The sequence below is a fragment of the Photinus pyralis genome, unplaced genomic scaffold (genome assembly GCF_008802855.1).
Source record: "Photinus pyralis isolate 1611_PpyrPB1 unplaced genomic scaffold, Ppyr1.3 Ppyr1.4_LG1, whole genome shotgun sequence".
Taxonomy (NCBI): Eukaryota; Metazoa; Arthropoda; class Insecta; order Coleoptera; family Lampyridae; genus Photinus; species Photinus pyralis.
In genome coordinates this window covers 15,639,268-15,660,703 of record NW_022170249.1, presented here as the reverse complement: position 1 = coordinate 15,660,703, position 21,436 = coordinate 15,639,268, and the positions used below count along the sequence as shown (strand labels likewise).

At 35.0% G+C, this 21,436-nt stretch overlaps 1 protein-coding gene across 3 annotated transcripts in view; it reads left to right on the top strand.

Annotated features, from left to right (window-relative positions):
• The window catches only part of LOC116174839 (retinoblastoma-like protein 2), a 20,351-nt gene extending 12,151 nt beyond the window's left edge, over nt 1-8,200 (top strand). For 2 of the 3 annotated variants that reach the window (XM_031492866.1, XM_031492847.1), the window contains 11 exons: nt 2,497-2,534; nt 2,587-2,747; nt 2,799-3,009; nt 3,058-3,436; nt 3,486-3,599; nt 7,017-7,165; nt 7,218-7,397; nt 7,451-7,580; nt 7,625-7,725; nt 7,771-7,935; nt 7,982-8,200. In XM_031492866.1, the coding sequence (XP_031348726.1) occupies nt 2,497-2,534; nt 2,587-2,747; nt 2,799-3,009; nt 3,058-3,436; nt 3,486-3,599; nt 7,017-7,165; nt 7,218-7,397; nt 7,451-7,580; nt 7,625-7,725; nt 7,771-7,935; nt 7,982-8,131 (1,778 nt within the window). In that variant the 3' untranslated portion in view covers nt 8,132-8,200. The remainder of the gene's footprint in view (nt 1-2,496; nt 2,535-2,586; nt 2,748-2,798; nt 3,010-3,057; nt 3,437-3,485; nt 3,600-7,016; nt 7,166-7,217; nt 7,398-7,450; nt 7,581-7,624; nt 7,726-7,770; nt 7,936-7,981) is intronic. The other variant, XM_031492856.1, reaches the window with a different exon arrangement.
• The last annotated feature ends 13,236 nt before the right edge of the window (nt 8,201-21,436 follow it).

The following is a 21,436-nucleotide window of genomic DNA, read 5'->3' as shown; positions in this document are numbered from 1 at the left end:
TGATGTAATCTTTCCGGAAAATGTGATGTGTTTTGTTATAGAATGTTCAAGACCATTCGGGAGCACTCGAAACATTGTTTAAATTAAAGCAAAGAGTACCCATAATAAATTAATAAGAGATACAGCGCAATGGTATAAACGCGTGTTGGCTATAAGAACTCGCCCGCTAGGATTCCAAAAGCGGGCCCTCGCGTAGAGGTGGCCAGAACTAACCGCCTCTTTAAATATTGGCGCGTATTGAAAATTTACAGAATTCTTTATAGAATTTCGGTTTAAAATATTTGCGCGGTTGTCACATTTAATTTTCTTTCTTATTGGCTGTATAAAATGTGGACATGATATAATTAGAAAACATTACTTAAGTATAAAAGAAATCAGCAACGATTCAGTACCTATTGTTAATTACATTGGTATTTTCCTGTTTAGTTCGCGTCTATTGAATAGACAGTAATTACTGTTTAATTGAATAACCAATAACTGGTACAATTGTAAAAATGTAAATTAAATTTGTTATTATCCATCCTTTTTAGATCGTCTACTACAATCAAATTAAAGTAGACAACATATTTCATAAAATTGGATTTTATGATGAGCATAGCGATTATTTTACAGGAAATTTTGTTTGCTTTAATTTTGTATAGATGCCTACATACGCTGAGCTGTTTAATCATTAACAATCAATCATTACAATGCAATAATCCTTATGTCCTCAGAAAAAAAAACATCAGTCTAATCCAATAATCAGTCAAAATATATAGTGCAGTTAAATACTAAATTAATAAATCTGCACCCGTCGAATAAATTTAATTAAATATTTGCACGTTATTCTCATTTAAACAATTCAATGAAAAAAATACTCTCGACCCGCATTTTAAGCTGCAGCACTAGCGCGTATCGGTCTCCTAGCAACTAAGCGTCGTACACATGTTTTTAAGTCACCATTGGCTAGTAGCGGAAAAAACACATAAGTATATGTATTTAAATTTGCCGCATTCTGCTAGTGATTTATGCATCTAAACGATTGATAATGCAGTGTATGTTCTCATTTTTGAAAACAACGTTGGCTTCCACTCCAAATATAGGGTTTCTGGAGCGTTTAAATATCTCCGGAATGCGTGGGTCGATCGGACTGAAATGTAATGAGATTAAAGGGGACATTAGTCACATCGACTGGTAAAAAATATGGTCCAAATCGGTCAAGTAGTTTTTCAGTTATCGCAAAGAAACCATTTTTAAAGAGGTGGGGTTGCGTTGGTCCACAGTTCAATTTTTAACTTATCTGAACCATTCGATCACAACTATAATCCAATTGAGGCAGTTTACTTTGGATTTATTATATTGTTTATAGTTTGGCTGGCAAAAATTAAAAAGTGATTGCAACATTTTTTCTTCATTATCTTATTATTTGTACAATACATGCTATAAAACGTCTATTGGCCTTTTTTTTAAAAAAAATGTTCCTTTATTTCCGCGCAAGTCGGAAGATAAATATCGTTCGTTAGACTACTTCTTCTAACTAAACGGTCTAGTTCGGTCGACTTTTCCATACATCCGTCGACGGTAGGGCGACGAACAGTGTGTACAAAGGGCAGAGACGTAATCAAAGCGAGCTTATTACTCGCGCTTACTGAGAATACACAATACACAGTAAAGAATCTATTATTTACCGCTCAAAAAACGGCTTATTGTTACACGAAGAACATATCTTCGCACCAATGAATCAAACCAACAAGCGTTCGGACCTTAATAAATTGTGCCATAAGCGTAGAATGGTATAACATATCTCTAAACATCATACATTCAAGGAATAATAGATACCTAAATAAGTTCAAGCAAACACTAAACATTTGGCAACGCTGGGATTTCTGCAATGATATTTATAAACTTCTAAACAAGTACATAGCTCCTTAGGCGTAGCGTACACCAATAAAATTGAGAAAAAGCAGTAAAATTTGTTAGGCAACACACAATACATATGCAACACTATTCTCTATGCCGTTGAATCTCTTATTATGGTTACTCTTTGTCATTACTGTTTCCTGGAATGCTACTTGTAAATGTAGATATTGAGTATGCAATACCTAATTGTTCCTGGTAATTTGACAAATACATATAGATTAGATTAGTATTTATTTTTCCTCCCAGGCATAGTTCTAGCTCAGTATAGTTATTTTGTAAGTATCAGTGGTATAAGGTAGGTAGTATCTGTTGATTGGGGATGCTAACTGCTCATGCTTAAAGAAATTCTACAGATACCTTATCTGTAAAAACATTTATCACTTGCACAACTTTAATTATTTGCCTAATACTTAATCCAATAGCATATCGTCATCGTAACATTGCATGGTAAAATATTTCATTCTAAAACTATTTTCATTGATAGGCAGCAAGCCTTAAACTTCTGACATTTGACATGTACTAAAAGTAGAGAAAATCATATCTGATAGCCAGTATTAAATGCAAAAAGAGTATTTCCTAACAGTCTCAACATTTTAGGTGATGCTCTAGTAACTGAATCGTCTCGATCAGGCGAGGTATGTTCTAACTTATTCATTACTAGCGTAATATTTACTCATATTCCTACAGAATTCACTACCCGGAACACCCGGATCTGCGAAGAAAGTGAATCCCCGAACACAAATGGATAGCACTCCTTTATCTACAGCAACCAAAAGTGTAGCTCGCTTACAATCCTTACTCGCCGGTCGTCAGTCGGGTCCAAGTGAATTATTGTTACAAATTCTTCAGTATGTTTCACCTTCATTTTCTCTCTGTAGAACTTCAATTTTTTCTTGTAGGGGTTGTAAAATAGATCCCACTGAAAAAATTGCAACAATTATAGAATCTCTTGGAGATAAATTTCGTACGGAGTTTACAAGACAAAGCTCGTCTGTTCCAATGATTACACCAGATTATGCCAACCAGAGACTCCAGCTTGCTATTACGCTATTTTACAAATTCGTCGAAAACATCTTTCAAAAAGAGAAAACTCTCCATTCGGATATTTCGGTAACTCGAATCGTTCCATTAACTGTGTAATCCATTTTATGCTTCCAGCATTTGGCAGTACAAGAAATCTTTTATGAGTGCACCCTTGCCTGCAGTTTGGAGATAATTATCTACTCTTACAATTGCCAAAGAAAGTTTCCTTGGATTTTAAACGCTTTGAATGTCGAACCGTTTTACTTTGTACGTGTGATCGAGCTGATCGTTCGTTCGCAAGATCAGTTACCAAGAGACGCCGTGAAGCACTTAAATATGGTGGAACAAAAGATAATCGAATCTTTAATATGGAAAAGTGGCAGTCCGATTTGGAGAATTTTGTCGAATTCGGGGGAGAACTTTCCTAAATTCGAGGACATCGCGTTACCAGGGAATATGGTGCACAGCGAAGAACAACCTGCACCCGGTCAAATACTTCGGCGTTCTTTAAATAGTAGGTTAACATTTGTAATTCGATAAAATTGGCGAATGTTTTCTTTTAGATCAATTGCAATCACCAGGGCCGTCTGCTGTTGAAAGGTTTCAGTCGCCCATATCTGATGTCAAAAAACAATTGTTTAAACCTTCTCAGACACCTACAAAGACATCTCATGCAGGTATGTGTTGCAATGCACTGAGCAGTAGATACTCTGGCAGGTGGTTGTAAGTAGTTCGACTACATTCAACCAACGAATTAGGAAATGTGATTGGCCAGTTATTCCGTTTTTGAATTTCTGAGCCCCCTCTGGTGTTAGACATGTTCAGAGCACTCTTAGTATACTGGGTCCAGCAACAGTGCCTCGGTCTTCCCTAGCTTACCTCGTAAAAAATATCAACTATAGTTTGTGCATCTATAGAAATTATTTTTGAATATACAGGGTGTTCCATTTTTATGGTGTAAATAAATAACTTTTTGTTTTAATAGAACACCTTGTATATTTTTAGTTGTTTCGGTGTCATTTGTAAACCTCTACATTGGAAGCTATTCATTTTTTGTCACTTATAATTGCACAAGAGGTTTGTATTTTACCGAGTAAATTTGGGTTGTTTAGGTAATGAAAATCTGTTGCCTAGCAATTAGACGAGAAAAACTGTCAACTAATAAAAATGCGACACCGCAGGTGGAGCATTTTTAGGTTGACAGTTTTTCGAGTTCAATTGCTAAAAGGCAACAGATTTGAATTGCAACAACACAAATTTACTCGGTTTAAATACAAACCTCGAGTGTAATTCGGCAGGACAATTTAACGAACAAGAAATTCACATAACTAATCAATTACTGACAGACGTCAAACTAGTCATATGGGAAAGGATAATGCGATAATTGGTTCGAAAATGAATAAGTGAAAAAACCACTAGTGCATTTGTCGCTGGAAAAGTTGCAGGTAACTTTTGCCGCTGTCAAAGTGACAATTTCACTGCGGCTTATGCGATTTTTTATACATGAGTTGAATTGTCAATGTCAATCTATTAATTTTTTCCCGAATAATTCCCCATTTGTAAGCCTTACTTTGATGCATCATAGCGATCTTGTTTTTTGAAGTTTAGGAATAAATTTGAGCAATAATGTTAGTCCGAGTAAAAGTAATACTTTGGTAATGAGAAAGTAGGATTTAGTGATACAGGGTGTTCACAATGAAATGTCAATGTAATTATCAAATCGTTAGTTTTTAGTGTGTGTTTATAAAGGTCTCTAAACGATCTAATTTTCAACACACAAAAATTCATTGTTCGTCCAACTTTTGTAGTGATATATTGTCGGAAACGAAATGTTTTTAAAAGGCTTAAATGTACATGTTTTCCTGTTTTGATTGGCAAGGGCAATGATAAGTAGCTGATCTTCAACGGGTTGACCGGGGTAAGAAAATAATCACGCATTGAATAGAAAGACATGAAGAGGAGAGAAGAAAAATCTCCAGAGGAAGAAACATAAGCACAACTAACCAAAATAATCAGATCTATCAGTAACACTGGCACAATCCCAGAAAAACTTAAATATGAACAAACCTCACAAAACCAGAAACTTAAAATGGTACAACCAAAGAAACATCCTATGAAAAACGACACGAAAAAAGGTAAAGATATATGAAGTGTAGAGATAGGGATAGGAATTTGGAAGATAAACACACTAACAGGAAAGGATAGAAATAACAGAAGAAATGAACAGCAGGAGGGCTAAGTGAAACTAACAAAAATGGCGAAGAAAGCATGTAGGTACTTATCAAAAAAATCATACGATACTACTCTGCAGTGCAACCAGAATAAAGGGCAAAGGAAGGAGTAGGAATAATAGTCACAGAGGAAATGAACAAAAGAATAACTGATTTTAAGGTAATCAACTCTATAAACATGGAAGAAACAATTAACATCATACAGATACATGGGGCAGTAGAAGGAACACCAGTTGAAGAAATCTCCAGGAGTTCCACACGAATCTATACAACAAATACTAGATGAATTGAAAAAAGAAAATGAGAGGACAATAATAATGGGACACTGGAACAGTAGAGTAGGGCTACAACAAAGGAATGGGATGTATGGGAATATATTGGGAAGATACACTAAATAGAAATGGAATAAAAATTTCTTCTGCAAAGGGAACGACCTAATAATAGAAGACAAATACAAGGAAAACAAAGAAAAATGCCAGGAAAGAAATTTAGAATTTTTAAACTGGAATACGGAAAAACAGACTAGAGAAGAAGGATGATAGCTTTCCAAGAAACACTGGTGAAGAAAACAGAGAAAATACAGTAAACATTGCAAAAGAACGAGGTGGTAGAATATCGAGGTACAAAGGCTGACAAAATATAAGAAAACAGCATGGAAGCAGTATGTACAAACCAAAAAAAAAACAGAAAGTCAAAGAGGAATAAATTCGAAGGAGAACCACAGTGAAAAATGAAATCAAAAGAGCAAAGAAAGAGTCCTGGAAGGAGTTTGGAGAAGAGATCACAGAACACACTAGAAAATTCTGGATGAGAATAAAAAGATGAAGGGGGGATAAAAGGAAAGAAATAAAAGCAATTAAAATTAAACTTTGACAAACACTAGCTGACACAAGAAATACTTGAAACATGAAAAGAACATTACAGAATAAAGTATAACACACCAGAGCCGGAAGACAAAATAACAAAAGAAAAAGTGCAACAGCAACAAACAATTAAGAGAGAAGAAGTCAAAGAGGAAATACCAGGAATCAAAATTGGAAAAGCAAGTGAAGAATACGGCATTGCACTGGAGATGAGTAAAGGACTCTGGAGGAAAAATGGATATGGGACATCTGTAAAGAAGCGTGGGAAAAACAAACAATCCCGAGAGACCGGCAAAATAACCTTTATTTTTCATTTGCCTATTAATGTGCCAATTACATCTGTCATATGAGATAAAGCAGTCTATGACGCCCAAGGTCATAATGGATTGTTGGCTCATTATGCCCTCAAACGGCCTGTCAAATATATTAATGGAGTTATATTATGTAATAAAAAAAGATGCTACTTGATTCGTATGAAGCACTTAATGTCGGTCAAACAATAATCGTTACATTTGTATATTGGAAATGCATTATTTGGAACTATGAAGAATAAAATTTTGTGTGCACCTCCCTCCTCAGGCTCTGTCGCCCTCGGCATAAACATCGCCTTAATGCCCTTGATGCATAAATAACTATTTAATTCCAATCTACAAGAAAGGAATACAGATGCAGTGCAAAAACTACAGCCCAATCTGCTTAGCCCAGACCAGCTACAAGCAATATTCAAAAATATTGGAAAAAGACTAAGAGAACATGTGAAATCAGACAGGGATAGGAACGGGCAGCATTCAGACCGAACATTTTCGCAAGAATATTGTGTGTGTAAAACAGTACAGTACAAAATTTGTTTATAAAACGGGTCTAAGAAAGTACAAGAGAATCCTTAGTTAATTGTGTAAACTACTTCATTTAGAGTTAATCTCGCATGTTTTAGTTAAACTTATCTGATAAATCCTCTTTAGTTGCATAAACCCATTGAGTCTACAAGGTTTCCTTTTAGTGATGGTGGACAAAGATGGTACCAAACAACTAATTGTGTTAGAAAAACCGATAGATTCAACTTCAACAACGCCCGTCAAAGCGGAGGGATCTTCACCTTCGAGTGGTAGACCGAAAAAATCTGGAAGCCTATCGATTATCATACGCAAAGTACGCCAAAGCCATTTCTTTTTTTAGTCCCAATTAAAAATTTCATTTTAAGTTCTACAACCTGGCATATTCGCGCATGAAGCAGCTGTGCAATAAACTAGACATCACCGATTTAAAATTCACACAAAAGATTTGGACGGTCTTCGAATATTCAATTCGAGATCATACGCATTTAATAAAGGATCGTCACTTGGATCAATTATTAATGTGTGCGGTATACGTTGTCTGTAAAGTAAGTGTGATGTGTTCTTCATTTTGTGGATTAGTATTCGAATTGCGTTGCAGGTGACAAGCACGAGGGAGCAAAAATTTGCTGAAATCATGCAACATTACAGAGGGCAACCCCAGGCTAGCAGTCATATTTACAGAAACGTTTTAATAGATCGAAGTAGCACACAGGAAGTAACTGATGAAGGTTGTATTAAAACTTGCTTTCATTATAATCTCGTTGTTCTGTAGGTATTAACTCGGATATCGAGAAAAGGGGTGATCTGATCTCATTTTATAACACTGTTTATGTTCTAGCAATAAAAAGCTTTGCTTTACAATTTAAAGAACAGGTATATCAAAATATAACACAGAATTATTTCTAAAGCTCTGTTTAGGATCCTAACATCGCCCTCAGTCCTCTCCCATTGATTAACAACAACTTTGCATCTCCTCGGTGCCAGATAACCGATAATTTGTACATCACTTCGTATGATACACCAACAAATGGTGGTAGTAAGACGAACTCTTTGGAATATCACTTCAGTAGGAGTCCATCAAAGGTATTATTTTTGTAGAATGTAGAACGAAACTACAACTGTTTTATAGGATTTGGAAAAAATTAACAATGCCATTAATAAACATATTGTCGGTAAACGTCTGCTAGGTTACGACGAAGACACTTACACACCTAATAATAAAGTCCAGCGAAAAATGCAGTCCCTCGTGGAACAGCGAAGAAGTCAAGTGACGGAGTAAATGTGTGTTTTGCTAAAATTCTCCATGTTGAACGTTTGTAATTTATTTAACTATGAAACTGCCTTTTTGATAATAAGAGACTGAGCCTTTTTCGAAATTCCAATGGTGGCGCGTGAAATAATTTTAATGTGTATTTTGTGTATTTTTTAATTTGTACTTCTATCGTGCCGAGAACGATTCAGTTTCATACGTGAGCAAAACTTGAAATGATAAAATGTTAATTACATATATCCAAAGTGATACTATATAAAAGTAATTAGTTGTCTTGATCTCACATTATTTTTGTTTTTAATGTGTTTAATGTAAAGAGCTAAATTTTAGAATAATGTAATGGTGTCAGACTCAGAAGGGTTTTGATTCCTTAGATTTAGATTAATTTGTTATTTAACTGTCTCAAATAGAACTATATGTATTTTTAGTATTATGTTGACAATTTAATTTTTTTCAGAAATTTATCTCTCAATTTACATTTGTTGTAATTACCCGTCATTGTTTCTCTTAGAATAAAGTTTTATTATTGAGAAATACACTTAGAAATAGTTCCTATAAGTATTGATTTACTATTTATTCGAATTTAAAACCTGTCAGGTAAGTTTAGACCTTATTTCTCACTTTATTCATCCAAATTTCCCACTTTTCATTTCTCAACCGCCAACTGTACTAAGGGTCATTAAGTGGAGGGATCCCATTCTGAACACAATAGCAGAATTTTATATTTTTTCTCCATTCTCTGAGTGCCAAGTGTCTAATGGGCTGGAAGCAGGAATTTGATTGATTTGATATATCCACATGTACAAAATAATTGAAACCTCACTTCTTCTTTTTAAAAGGAATCTATTTCAACGTCAACTTTTTAAATCTGTTGAAGGGTGCCTAGTCGGAAAGTAGGGGTTGTAAGTGGGATACACCGGCGCAGAAGGGGCGGAAAGAACCACACAGGTTTCATTTATTAACCTTTGCCTATTTCCTACTTTCAGGTTCCAGTTTTTTTGTGTTATTTATAACTTTATTTGTGTTCTGTAAGCAACATTTTATACTTTCCATCTTTGTTTTTGAAATTGACATGATTTAACCTCAATGCAGGATTACGTGTTTGATATCGTTAACTTTTATTGTTTTGAAATCACTTTCATGTTTTATGTAAATGTTTGCTCAATTTGTGGTTATGTTTTAAATGACATGGTCGTGATCCAAAGTTAAATTGATAAATTTTAATTCTTTTAAATATGCGGAAATTATTGAATTGAAGTGTAATGTATCTATGGACTTGTTCGTAAACTACATTGTCGTAAATGAGGCATATGTTGCTCCTTCATCTTGTGTGAACTGCAGCTCTTGGCAATCTATACGAGGGGGGGGGGGCCTCGTCTAATTTGATGTTTCTCTGTATGAGTCCGATTCTTCGCTATATCTGTTGCTTGATCATCTCTTGCGAAATGCAGCTTTTGTGTTTAGCAATATGCAAGAAGGAGGTCCCCTCATTAACATTTCGTCTATTTATAATTGTTTGGGCGATTATGGATAATATACTTACTTTTCGTGTTAAATTAATTGAAGTCTATGCTAGATTAGTGCCATTCTTTTGAAGTTTGTACAACAATTTACTATTACGAGTTATTTTGCCTAAATTGATTGTAGATTTTTTTAATGCGTTTTTGTACCGATTCATTGATCACGTTTGTCAATTTTTGTGTTTTGTTATTGATTTAACTGCATTTGATTTGATTTTTCGTGCCTCCCACTGCATCTATATTGTATCCCTTGTGTTTGTTTTTATATGACTTTGTTTAATTGCCATTCTGTGGCCGTAGTTGATTTAAGTATTTGTGTGGGCTACTCCAGTAGGGTTTTCGTACCAAAGAATTTGATGACATACGAATCGGAAGTACAAAGGCGCAGACGTTTTGAAAATGTTGATAGTTAAATAGCAAGAGCAGCGGCAGTGTTTGTGAGATGAAACTGAAAAATCCATGTTTTTTTATTATTATTTCCAGTTCGAATTGAATATTCTTAGTTAAGACAGGACATCGTCTGGCAGGCCAACTAGTATTCCTTAAAACCAAACTAGACTCATTCCTGGAACTGTGGGAAAATTGGCGATAGCTACGAATATGTACAGTTTTAGTGGGTCATATGATTAACAAAAACGAATTGAATACTGATAGATAATGAAAATCATCTATAAAAATAATACCTATATTTGTAACGTAAATTTAATTACCTATGTGATTTATATATTTACAATTAACTAACTTTAAATGTACAACAGTCTTAAAATGGATTATTTTATAACAGTGATTATTATTTATCACTCACACGAGCGCATCAATGTTATAACTAATTCGAAACAATTCGATTTGCTTATATAGCAAACAACAATCTTTCTAGAATGTTATCCGAGTTCTCTCGAACGCTTCCAAATGTTCTAGATCAAACATGTCCTATTCCTATTCCCTAAAAGAATCCGCTTAGCGCCGAGACTACTCTCTCTCATGACGCCTCGTTATCTATCGGGATTTATAGAATATTCGCTACACTATATTTAGATCGCCAAGTGCCCCAAAGTTACAGTGGTGATTTTAGATTAAGTAGCCTTAAACACATTATGACAATGACAGTAAGAATAGATAGTAAAAATACATGCTTATGCTTTTTAAAGGAAACAAAAACAATTTAATAGTACCTAAGGGCACCCAATGATGGGAGTTTATTAAGTAAAAGCTTATTCTGAAAGGGAGTAAGAATGTGTAGGGGAGTTTGTTTTGTGTTCTGAAGCCGGTGATGGTGCAGTGGTTGTGCTCTGTCCAGGGTTTTCTCAGAGGGCTTTCCTCTGACGTACGTCGCTTCGCATAATGCTAGCGAGTGGCGGAGCAGTACCCTTCCCTTTCATCACCCTAACTTCGTTCCTTGCTTCCGTACCCAACCTTAACTTTACCCATCCTCTGGCTGAAGAGGGTCAGGAAATTTTGAGTAGCAGCCCGCCTCCAGTATCCCTCGGGGTGTTGGAGGAACGAAACACGTTGACCACTGAAGGAGTGTTAGCTGCCTATCCTTACGTTTTTTAAATATTTGTGTTATGATAGTATGTAGAATGGAAATAAAAAGTGCCAATGTACAATATACTGTCGCATTTTCATATTGGAGCTGATCGTTTTTGAACAGATTACAACGGCTGTTTACCTATATCAAAGAGTGGGTACTCTTTGCCTATATTCATGATTTATGAAAAACGATTTTTTGATTAATTATGTCTAATTAAAAAACTATAACCGATAATTCAACTACAAAAGCAGTATTTCGTAAGAACGTTTGGCTGTTTTTTGACATGGCGGATGAACTACAGCCGGGAAAACCGGAAGTGAAATGATCATGATAATATTGTCCGGTATGCAAATTTTCAGATTTAATTAATTAATGGGAGTTTGAATACTTTTAGGTAACGGTTTGCGTGAAACAGCCTGTATACAAAAAATTTTTGCTTTTTCTATTAATGTGTAATTTTCATCCCCCGCACCATTGTTTAAGTATTTAAACAAGGCCCTCCCTTGGGTACGTGACCGGTAGCACATCATTGCACATGACTACAAATCTGTGTCGGTAGGTATTCTTTATTCATTAATCATTGGTCGGTAGTGTCATCAATTTTATCGGAGCACTGTGTGTTGCCTACCATATGTACACAAGTCCTACAGGACTGTTTCTTTGGGATATAAGAGACCTGGACAGTTAGGCAAAGCATTAAACTTGCGTGTGAAGAGGTCAACATGGACCCAATGAATTAATCACACGTTTGTACACTATTGCATTGAATAAAAAATTAATTATTCAATGACTATTGGCAAATTTCGTTTCAATAATTAATCATATGTTAATTCATCATATGTATCATGTGCTTGTTTAAATTTTAAATATTGATAATGTCGATTTTAGGAGGTTGGGAGTACGGACTCGTTTTGCCTTTGTAGCTGTAATTTTCGCAGCTGCTATTAAATTTTCATTAAATTTAAATCGAACTTGAACGTTATAAATAAGAATGCTTGGGGGGATATTGTGCTTTTTCATACGAAATTAAAATTACTAAGCTTTTCATCAAATAGGGGTGGCTCTGATATTTGAAATTCGTGCGCAAGTCCCGACGCTCCCCGGCACCTGTTACTCGCGCACGTCTTCTTCTCCCTAACCAACACTCGCCACTCGTTATTCGTTGCATTCGTGTCTTAGTGTGTGGAAGCGTCTTTTCGTTTAGTGTTAAATCTCGTATTCTTTGTCTCGCCCTAATCAATCAATTAAAAAAATGTCCGAACAAGGAGATAACGCACCAACTCAAGACGAACAGCAGCCAAAGGAGAATTCCACCCCCGAAAAGAAGGAAATTCAAGAAAATGGTACCGGCGAATCCGAACCTGTTGCGGATCCCGAACCGCCGAAAGAAATGAGGGCGGTCGTCCTCACCGGCTTTGGTGGTTTGAAATCCGTAAAAATCTTAAAGAAACCCGAACCAACCCTCGCCGAGGGAGAAGTTTTAATTCGTGTCAAAGCTTGGTAAGTGGTTTATAATACTCACTAATCGAATTCAATTATCATTAGTATTGTGCAATAATCGCTCGTAAGGGTTTCAATTAAAGGTGTCGCCTTTAAGCCGCATCCATATGGTAGGGGTTGTTTATTGCACCAGTCGAGCAGGTGCTCTTTTTCGCCTGTTAGCCGCAAAATGATGAGGTTAATAATGATCTATTTTACTGAAAAATGAAGATTCCCACGGCTTGAGACCTTTTCCGTCCTTTCTTTGACCGTAGGTAGGTACCTACCACTAATGATCGTTGGGTTTTCCCGAATATTGACATTGTATCATATCAAATCGATAGCAACACTTTCGCATTTCAATTTACAAATTTTCAAAACGCGTTATCTCTTTTACCTCGCGTCACCTTTGAGCCTGAATGAGATAAAGCGAACCGTAAAACTGATCTACGGATTTATTTTCGTTTCAAACACATCTGGACGACAAGCCAGTTCTCTCACACACCCTTCCTGTTTGTAAGAAGCCCTCGCGCATCTTTCAATTATAAGTAGACACTAAGAAAACGAGACTTTTTGCACAATTAGATACATATTTTTACTTTGATTAATCTTGGGTAATTTCCTAATCTCAAACAGATGTGTTGAAATCTGTATACATAATAATTCCTTTTTTACTAATTATATGTTAATTATAATCTCCAGACGTTGATAATTTTTTATACTTACTTTGTTTGTTATACGACAACAGTTTTAACATAGGCACAGGAGGGTGGATCCAATGACAGATTTAATGCTCCTGCGATAACAAAAGTATTTATATACATAGAAGTTTGACAAATGGTTAGAAACAGAAAAGGTGAAGTACAGGCTCGAGTACAGGGTGTTCATGAACTCATTATCTCGGTTGAGTCACCGTCGTGTCTGTAAAGCAAAAATATTCCCGATGACTAGACGAGCATCCAGACGTCTGTCGCCAACAATATTTGTGAGCCAACTCAGTTTCGGATTTATAGAGAAAATAGAACTAAAGCTATGGACGCTAATTAAACTTTCCGCTGGAACGTTTTGTTGAAAGGCTTTTGTAAAATTATTATTAAGCCTCTAGAATTTATATCTATTGATATTGTTAAAAAACCCTTACTTTGATATTCTTTCATTGCATGCATAGGATAAGAAAAAAGTGTCGCTACTGTTTCAAAATTGTGTTTGGTGGTATATCCTCGGGATTTTCCATATTCTTTTCATGCGAGATTAGCAGTAATGATACATCAATAAATATTCAAAAATATACATATGGACACGTAAACGTTTGATTTTAGCTGTCACAGTGGATATCTCGGCTACTGACAAAATGTTCTAGAAGAAATTAAAGTTGTTCTACATTTAATTTTGCATTATCGGTTATAGCCAAAAAGAAAAACCAATTGAAAATCAAATGTATTAGGTGCAGCAAATAATGCAAAATTTTATTACATATACCTATTCTGAAACTGTACAAAATTCTCTTTCCAACTACAGAGTGTTACATATAAATACGAGTATAAATATGTAAAAAAATTGTTTGAGAGCCACCGGGCCACCCTCAAAAAAGTTTCGACGAAATTTGGTATCTGGGGTTTTTGGACATAAAAATCACGAATCTGAAATTAGTTTTTTAAATTCGAAAAAAATTCACTGCAATTCTTGACCGGACAACGAAAATTGAGAGAATTCCGCGAAATATTGGCGAACAGTTTTTAAAATCACCTTTCAAACAATAGTTATACTCATTTGAATGAAAAATTGGTCCATCTGGTCAGAAAAGTATCTCCGGCCTACTAATTTCGACTGTGTAGTTAATTGAAAATTTCCCAAATAACAAAAAATGAACGATTTAGGTCGATATTGTGTAATACTTGGAATAATGGTTAAGTATTTATTGCGATGGAACTCTACTTAAATAACATTTTCTCCACACACGCAGCCACGCACAATCTATAATCTATATCATCTGAGAATGGAATTTGTAAACTTTAATACCATGATCGATCGGCTACAATTTTTTAATATCATTTAATGATCAATTAATTCCGAGATTAATTCCAAGTATCGACATAAATTGTTATTTACGAGATTTTCAACTAATTATATACATGCGAAATTAGATGACTCATTAGTTAAGGAGTAGGATAATTTCTGACCCGAAGGAACAATTTTCAAATGAGTAAAAAAAGTGTATCGCCATCATAGCTATGTTGATTCAGCAAGATCTAGTTACCCGTGGATGTTTTGTTGAGAAATGAATGTAAAACTTAATTTTGAATTTTTTTTTCTTTTTTGTTCTCTATCTCATTCCGTAAAAATCCAATATGACCCGAAGAAAAAATATTAGCCTGTAGCTTCTACATCTAGCGTGCTATGGAAATTCTGATAACAGATTAAGATTCTTCAACTCTCCAAAAAAATTTGACATTTTTTTTGAGGATATCTCGGTTATTTTCAAAGATTTTTCAAAAACTTTAAAAGCGTTTTTTTAGTCATAAAAAGGGACAGCTTTGCCACCATTGAGCCTACACTATATCTCTCGCCGTTGCGGAGATCCATCAAATCCAATTAAATTGTGTGGAATTCTCTCCATTATCATTGACCGGTCAAGAATTGCAGTGGATTTTTTTTTTCGGATTTTCAAAAACTGATTTCGAATTAGTTGCAAAATTTGCAAAATCGGAAAGGGCCTACCTCAAACTTATTGTGTAGATTTAATATCAATCGCAACATTTGATGTAATTAGTGTCCTAATATCCCTAAATTGGACTTGCGTGTACTTACAACAATAACTGATTTAGAAATTATTTTAAAAAAAATTAAAAAAAACTAATAAAAAACACTTTCCATCAGCAGAACACAGAATCTGCGCTAAAAAAACAAAAATAAAATTTTCGTTGAAAAAGTGTTGGGATCTTAAGGTTTGAGAAATATGAATTTTCTATAGTTTTTCAACGAAAATTGTATTTTTTAGTGCAGATTCTGTGCCCTGTTGACGAAAAGTTTTTTTCATTTTTTTCACGAAAAAGCAAAAAGATAAGGAAAATTAATATATAAGCGCAACTTTTTCTTAAAAAAAAACGGGCAAAAAAACAGAAAAAATTAAAAGCTAAAAAACAACAATTTTTTTTCGACAAAACGGTATTTTGACATTATTGAGACAATATATGAACGATTTGTAATAAACACAAACAAAAGTAGAAAAAGCGCGTGAAGTCGTAACACAACGTGAGATCTGAGACAATTTTTTTCTCGGGCCTCAAAAAAAGGCAGTGTATAACCTTCCTTTTTTACCAAAAATCGACCACACTAAAATTTCTCGGGAAAACACTTTTTCTTATTAATTTTGGCGCGTAGAATCCAAAACAATTCGTACTTTTTCGATTATACTTCTCAATCAAAAGTTATAGACTAGAAACCAATTTCGAAAGAAAATTCAAAAGGCTGTAACTTTTGAACTAGTAGCCTAATCTTGGAACTGTTTGAAATTATGGGATCTACATGCCACATTCTATAAGAAAAATTTTTTTCCGGGTCGATCTGAGACAATTTTTTTCTCGGACCTCAAAAATAGGCAGTGTATAACCTTCCTTCTTTACCAAAAATCGACTACACCAAAATTTCTCGGGAAAACACTTTTTCTTATTAATTTTGGTGCGTAGAATCCAAAACAATTCGTACTTTTTCGATTACACTTCTCAATCAAAAGTTATAGACTCTAAACAAATTTCGAAAGGAAGTTCAAAGGGCTGTAACTTTTGAACTAGTAGCCCAATCTTGGAATTGTTTGAAATTATGGGATCCGAAATACCGGGATCCCGCGGGATTTGCGGTACGAAGGAATTTGTCGACCAAGGGGACGACTCTGTTTACTTTGTTAATGAAACGCATAACGGAGAAGTTATTTTTTAAATAATTTTTAAACCTTTTTCATAAAAAATTTTCTATGATTTGCGAGGCACTTTAGAAGTTCACCTTTTCGTGCTTTACAGATGAGGTTTTTTTGAGTTCTAAGTTAGGCTGAAGGTACTTTCTTGTTAATATTGTGATAATAAGCGATTTCTGATGATGGGATTAAATGGGTGCTTGTTGCTTCTGGGTAACATATTCAAACCTCATGGTTTTTATATGATTTTATTGTCAGCTATTCGTTATGGATCATCTCCATGCCAACCGGTCACCAACTATTTCAAAGTCACTAGATTTGCATTCTAATCGACCATTGGAGGTATACAGGAGTATTGGAAGAATGAGTAACGTAGACTTAACTTTAACCAATTAAATTGTGTGTAATTCTCTCCATTATCATAGGCCGGTCAAGAATTGCAGTGGATTTTTTTTTCGGATTTTTAAAAACTAATTTCGAATTAGTGATTTTCATGTTCAAAAACCCCCAGATACCAGATTTCGTGAAAATCAATATTTTTTCGTGCCCCCATTTAGGGTTGTCCCTAGGAACTTTGAAAAAAATTTGCAAAATCGGAAAGGGCCTACCTCAAACTTATTGTGTAGATTTAAGCAAAAAGATAAGGAAAATTAATATATAAGCGCAACTTTTTCTTCAAAAAAAAAACGGGCTAAAAAACAGAAAAAATTCAAAGCTAAAAAACAACAATTTTTTTCGACAAAACGGTATTTTGACATTATTGAGATAATATATGAACGAGTAGTAATAAACACAAACAAAAGTAAAAAAAAAAGCGCATGAAGTCGTCACACAACGTGAAGCCCGAGGCATTTACAAGCGGACGTATCATAAAAAATTATCGACTATTGTATCAATTATCGCGAATTAATTAGAATTCTTAATTTAATAAGGGGTAAACTTTCTTTTTGTCCGAGTATATCAAAGGAATTCGGAACAAACAAAAATAAATAGGTAGCAGCTCGGGTAGCAGGTTATATACGATAGTTTCGAAGCAAGTATTTTTCCCTTGAATAGATATCAGTTTCAGGGGATGATTTATTGGGGTTTAACTGCATAAGCAAGACGAATTGGGGTGTAGGTGTTCCATTTATTAAGGATCCTCAGATCTTTTATATAGTTTTGTATTGTTGTCCATCCGCGTCTGTGTGCGCTATCACACTCTTGTTAAAAAGTGAAATTTGGTGTACGGGTACTTTGGACATTAAGGACGGACACTATTGATTTTCAGTAAGCTGGTTCAACAGAAACAAAAATTATAGGACTTCGAGTGAATCGGGAACAGGAAAATCGGCGGGCTCAATATAATATAGAAATCAACATATTTTTTTCCGTAGGTCATATATCGAGTTCGGACTTTCGGTAGATTATTCCCTATGACTTTTGGATCTGTAACAATTCAATATAAGTCCAGCTGTGGTCTAGGTGAAAAGTTTTAGAACAAAATATACTGAAAATTATTCTTTACCTATGACTTTGTAGTTGTTAAGGCTTTCAAACGCATCAAAGAGTACATCACATGCACATTTGATAACCGCTCGTGTGTGATTCAATGATGTTAAATTCGGCCATATGGATTTTGATCAAAACATGTCAAAATCGTTATTCATGTACCAAGATCGTTGGAAAGACTAGACTGTCTGGGCCCAGTTTTAATTCGCTCATAAATGACCGAGATGACAAGTTAAAAAAAGCAATCGTAAACGATTTACAAAAAGTGCATTTCGACATTAACAATTTTTGTCCCAAAAAATAGTTAAGTACTCCTGCGAAATTGGGGAAAGGGGGATTTAAATTTAATCAAAACTATTGGTCAACGAATAACTGAAGTTACTCGCGAGAAGAAGTCAACTATTACTTGTCTTAACGACAAGAAATTGCAGTTGTTCAAAGAGGTCCCGTTTCGTCTATCTTTGCCAAGGGGTCAAGATTTTGGCGAAATATAATATAATAATTTCAAAGTTGTGTTTAAAATATCGTATTTTGTAAAAATCACCAATATTTTGGATAAGGTGTATTTTTATGGAAACCTCTAGTTTTGGTTGCACTGACAACATAAAGCAGTTTTATGGTCTAAAGCTGATGGTTTTACATGTATCTCGGTTACCATTTTGCGAACTTATTACCATCAAATGAAATACGGCGATTTTACGTCTGCAAACATTTGTGTAATCCGTTTTGACCAACGCGCAAATAAATAAATCGATCATATCGCCAATGTAAATATTTTTCCACTGCTTTAATCAAACAAGAACTAAGCAATTAATCTATATTTACTACAGAACAGATTAGATCAATTCGTCGTGGGTATACAAAATTATTTCTTGTAAGCACCCGGCTGTGGAATCCTGAGATAGGTACGCCAAATTGTAGTCATCAAACATCCATAACATTGCAACTTATTAAAATAAGATTGAGGGCGAACACAAAAAGTGCGCGAGAGCACGTGAACAAAAGGAGAAAAACTAAATAACGGCTCTTTTAAGATTAGAAACGAACGCGAATCACAAGAACAATGGACCACTATGCCGAATAATTTAATCAGATTACTTTCAATTTACGCTTTGTAAATGCTAAATTGAACATTAAATTGGTTTTGATCTTATTTAAGTAAGTGATATAAAACAAAAATAAATGCCTAATTAAATGTGGAAGCAAAACAGGTCAGAAAGAATAACTCAATCGAGTTGAAAAAAAAATAAAGAATCCATTACGATTAAGTGAATAAAGGCTGGCTCCCTGTGACTGCGACCTACTTCAGATCAAAGATATAGAATAAATACATTGAGAGCATTTTGTTTCTCTGAAAGGAATGTTCCTTAAAGAATTTTACTTTTATCAACCACCAGATCGCATTTTAGATTAGGTGCCGTCGTCATTGATATGCTTTAGTCAAGAATGGCATTTTTGTAGTTTACAACGTCACGGTCAATTGCGTTTGTCTAACCGATTCAATTTTTGGATTGCAGTGGAGACAGTAGCCGCTATGCCACTACAAAAACCAAGCTACAACATAATACAAGTGTGCTCATTTTCGCGCTTCAGTTTGGAAAAAGGTCCATAGCTTCTTTATGAAATGAATAAAGTTCACGTTAGCTATTTTCAATTTGCGCATTTTAGTCCTTTCTGAAAGGGTAATTTTTGACATCGCTACACTACGTGTACTATTATTAGAAGCATGCGAGACACTAGTGTGTCCAAGATACGGATGTCTATCATGGGAAACAATATAAGATACGAAGATGGTCAAATTAGGAAAAACATGCGCAATTTGAAAAAACTTGATAGAACCTTCGGATTTCTTCTTAAGATATGCCAGAAATACCGAAATTTCCCGATTTAGTTTTTATTTTTTTCTGATGTTATATTTGTACAGATACAAAAAAAAACACTTTCTCCTTGCTACTTTTTTAGCTCTATACAAGACGCCTTTGAGAGGTTTTTAATACGTTTCGTTTCGGAGAAATCATCAACTTTACACTTTGGTACAGGTTTCAACAGGATGGTGCTTCTGCGCACAACGCCCTAATCGTTCGAGAATACTTATCGGATAAATTTTCTATTTTCCAGGAAATTAGTCCGATAGGTACCATCATACCATAGATATTTGTCCGGACAATACCAAAAAATACAGTTTTTTATCTATGTTTAATTTGTCAGAACCAAATTATATGTGTATAGCCATTTACAACTTCAATTTTTGGAGAGAGTGGGTTCGTAGTAGTCAGGCTCCTCAGGACTCGCATCAGATCCTGCACTGTAGAGGACCCTTAAATGTTTGTCTTTGCCATACCATACAGTCTCCTCCAAAAGATTGTTTGCGACTTTGTGAAGGGGGCTGCTTTATTCATTTGATGGGTAGCATGCTTTGGTGGGTTGTGGTCCATCCCCACGTGGTTGGATCCTACTGCACTCATAACAATTTTTGAATTTGGTGGTTAGATCGGTAGGAATATTTAACCGCAGTCTCTTCAGTGGAAAAATATATCCAATATTTGAAGGGTTGTATCTCAGGACTTATTACACCTATAGAGCTGCTCTTTGGCTTAAGTTGTAGGTAATTTTGTCTTTAAAATATAGTGGCAGTATTTTCCGTGCAATCGATAATTCTCAAGATATTTCCAAAAACATGAATAAAATCGAGGTTTTTCGACCATCTCAGCTAGCACAGGTTTTTGGAAGCTGAAAGCTTGGTTTTACACTACTGTAATACATCCCAACAAGGTAGTTCATTACTCCTAAATTTATCCTCCAGTATTGATTGATATATGCGTCCCTTAAATCGTGGAAAACACAAACTTCGAGTTTATTTTCAGACCAACTTCTTGCTATACAATATACACCGTAAAAATAAGGAAAATTGTAGGAATTAATTCATGATGTTGAGGCTTTTCATTATAGAATATCATGAAGGATGGTACCAGGCTTTAGCCCCCCCCCCTTTTCCAATTACAAACAGGAAATGAATTATAACCGATTCCGATAGTATAGTCGTGGAGGAAAGCGATAGTTAGTAAAGTCCATTCCTTTCGTTGAGACCTTAGAGCGAGGGGTAAACCACTTCGCGAAATCGTGTCACAAGTTTCAATAAAACATGCGAAATCGTTGTAAAAACTCTGGAAATCACGTTAAAACTTGCGAAATCTACGAAATCGCTTGCGAAATTCGCGAAATCGCTTGCGAAATCCACGAAATCGCTTGCGAAATCTGCGAAATCGTTACACTTCTGAGAACTTTATTGCGATTGCGCCCACAGTGGAGGGTGTTTCTTTGATTATAGTCGATGAGCAAAAGGTATTTGAAATCTGTTGCAGGTTCTAGCACTCGCCGATTAT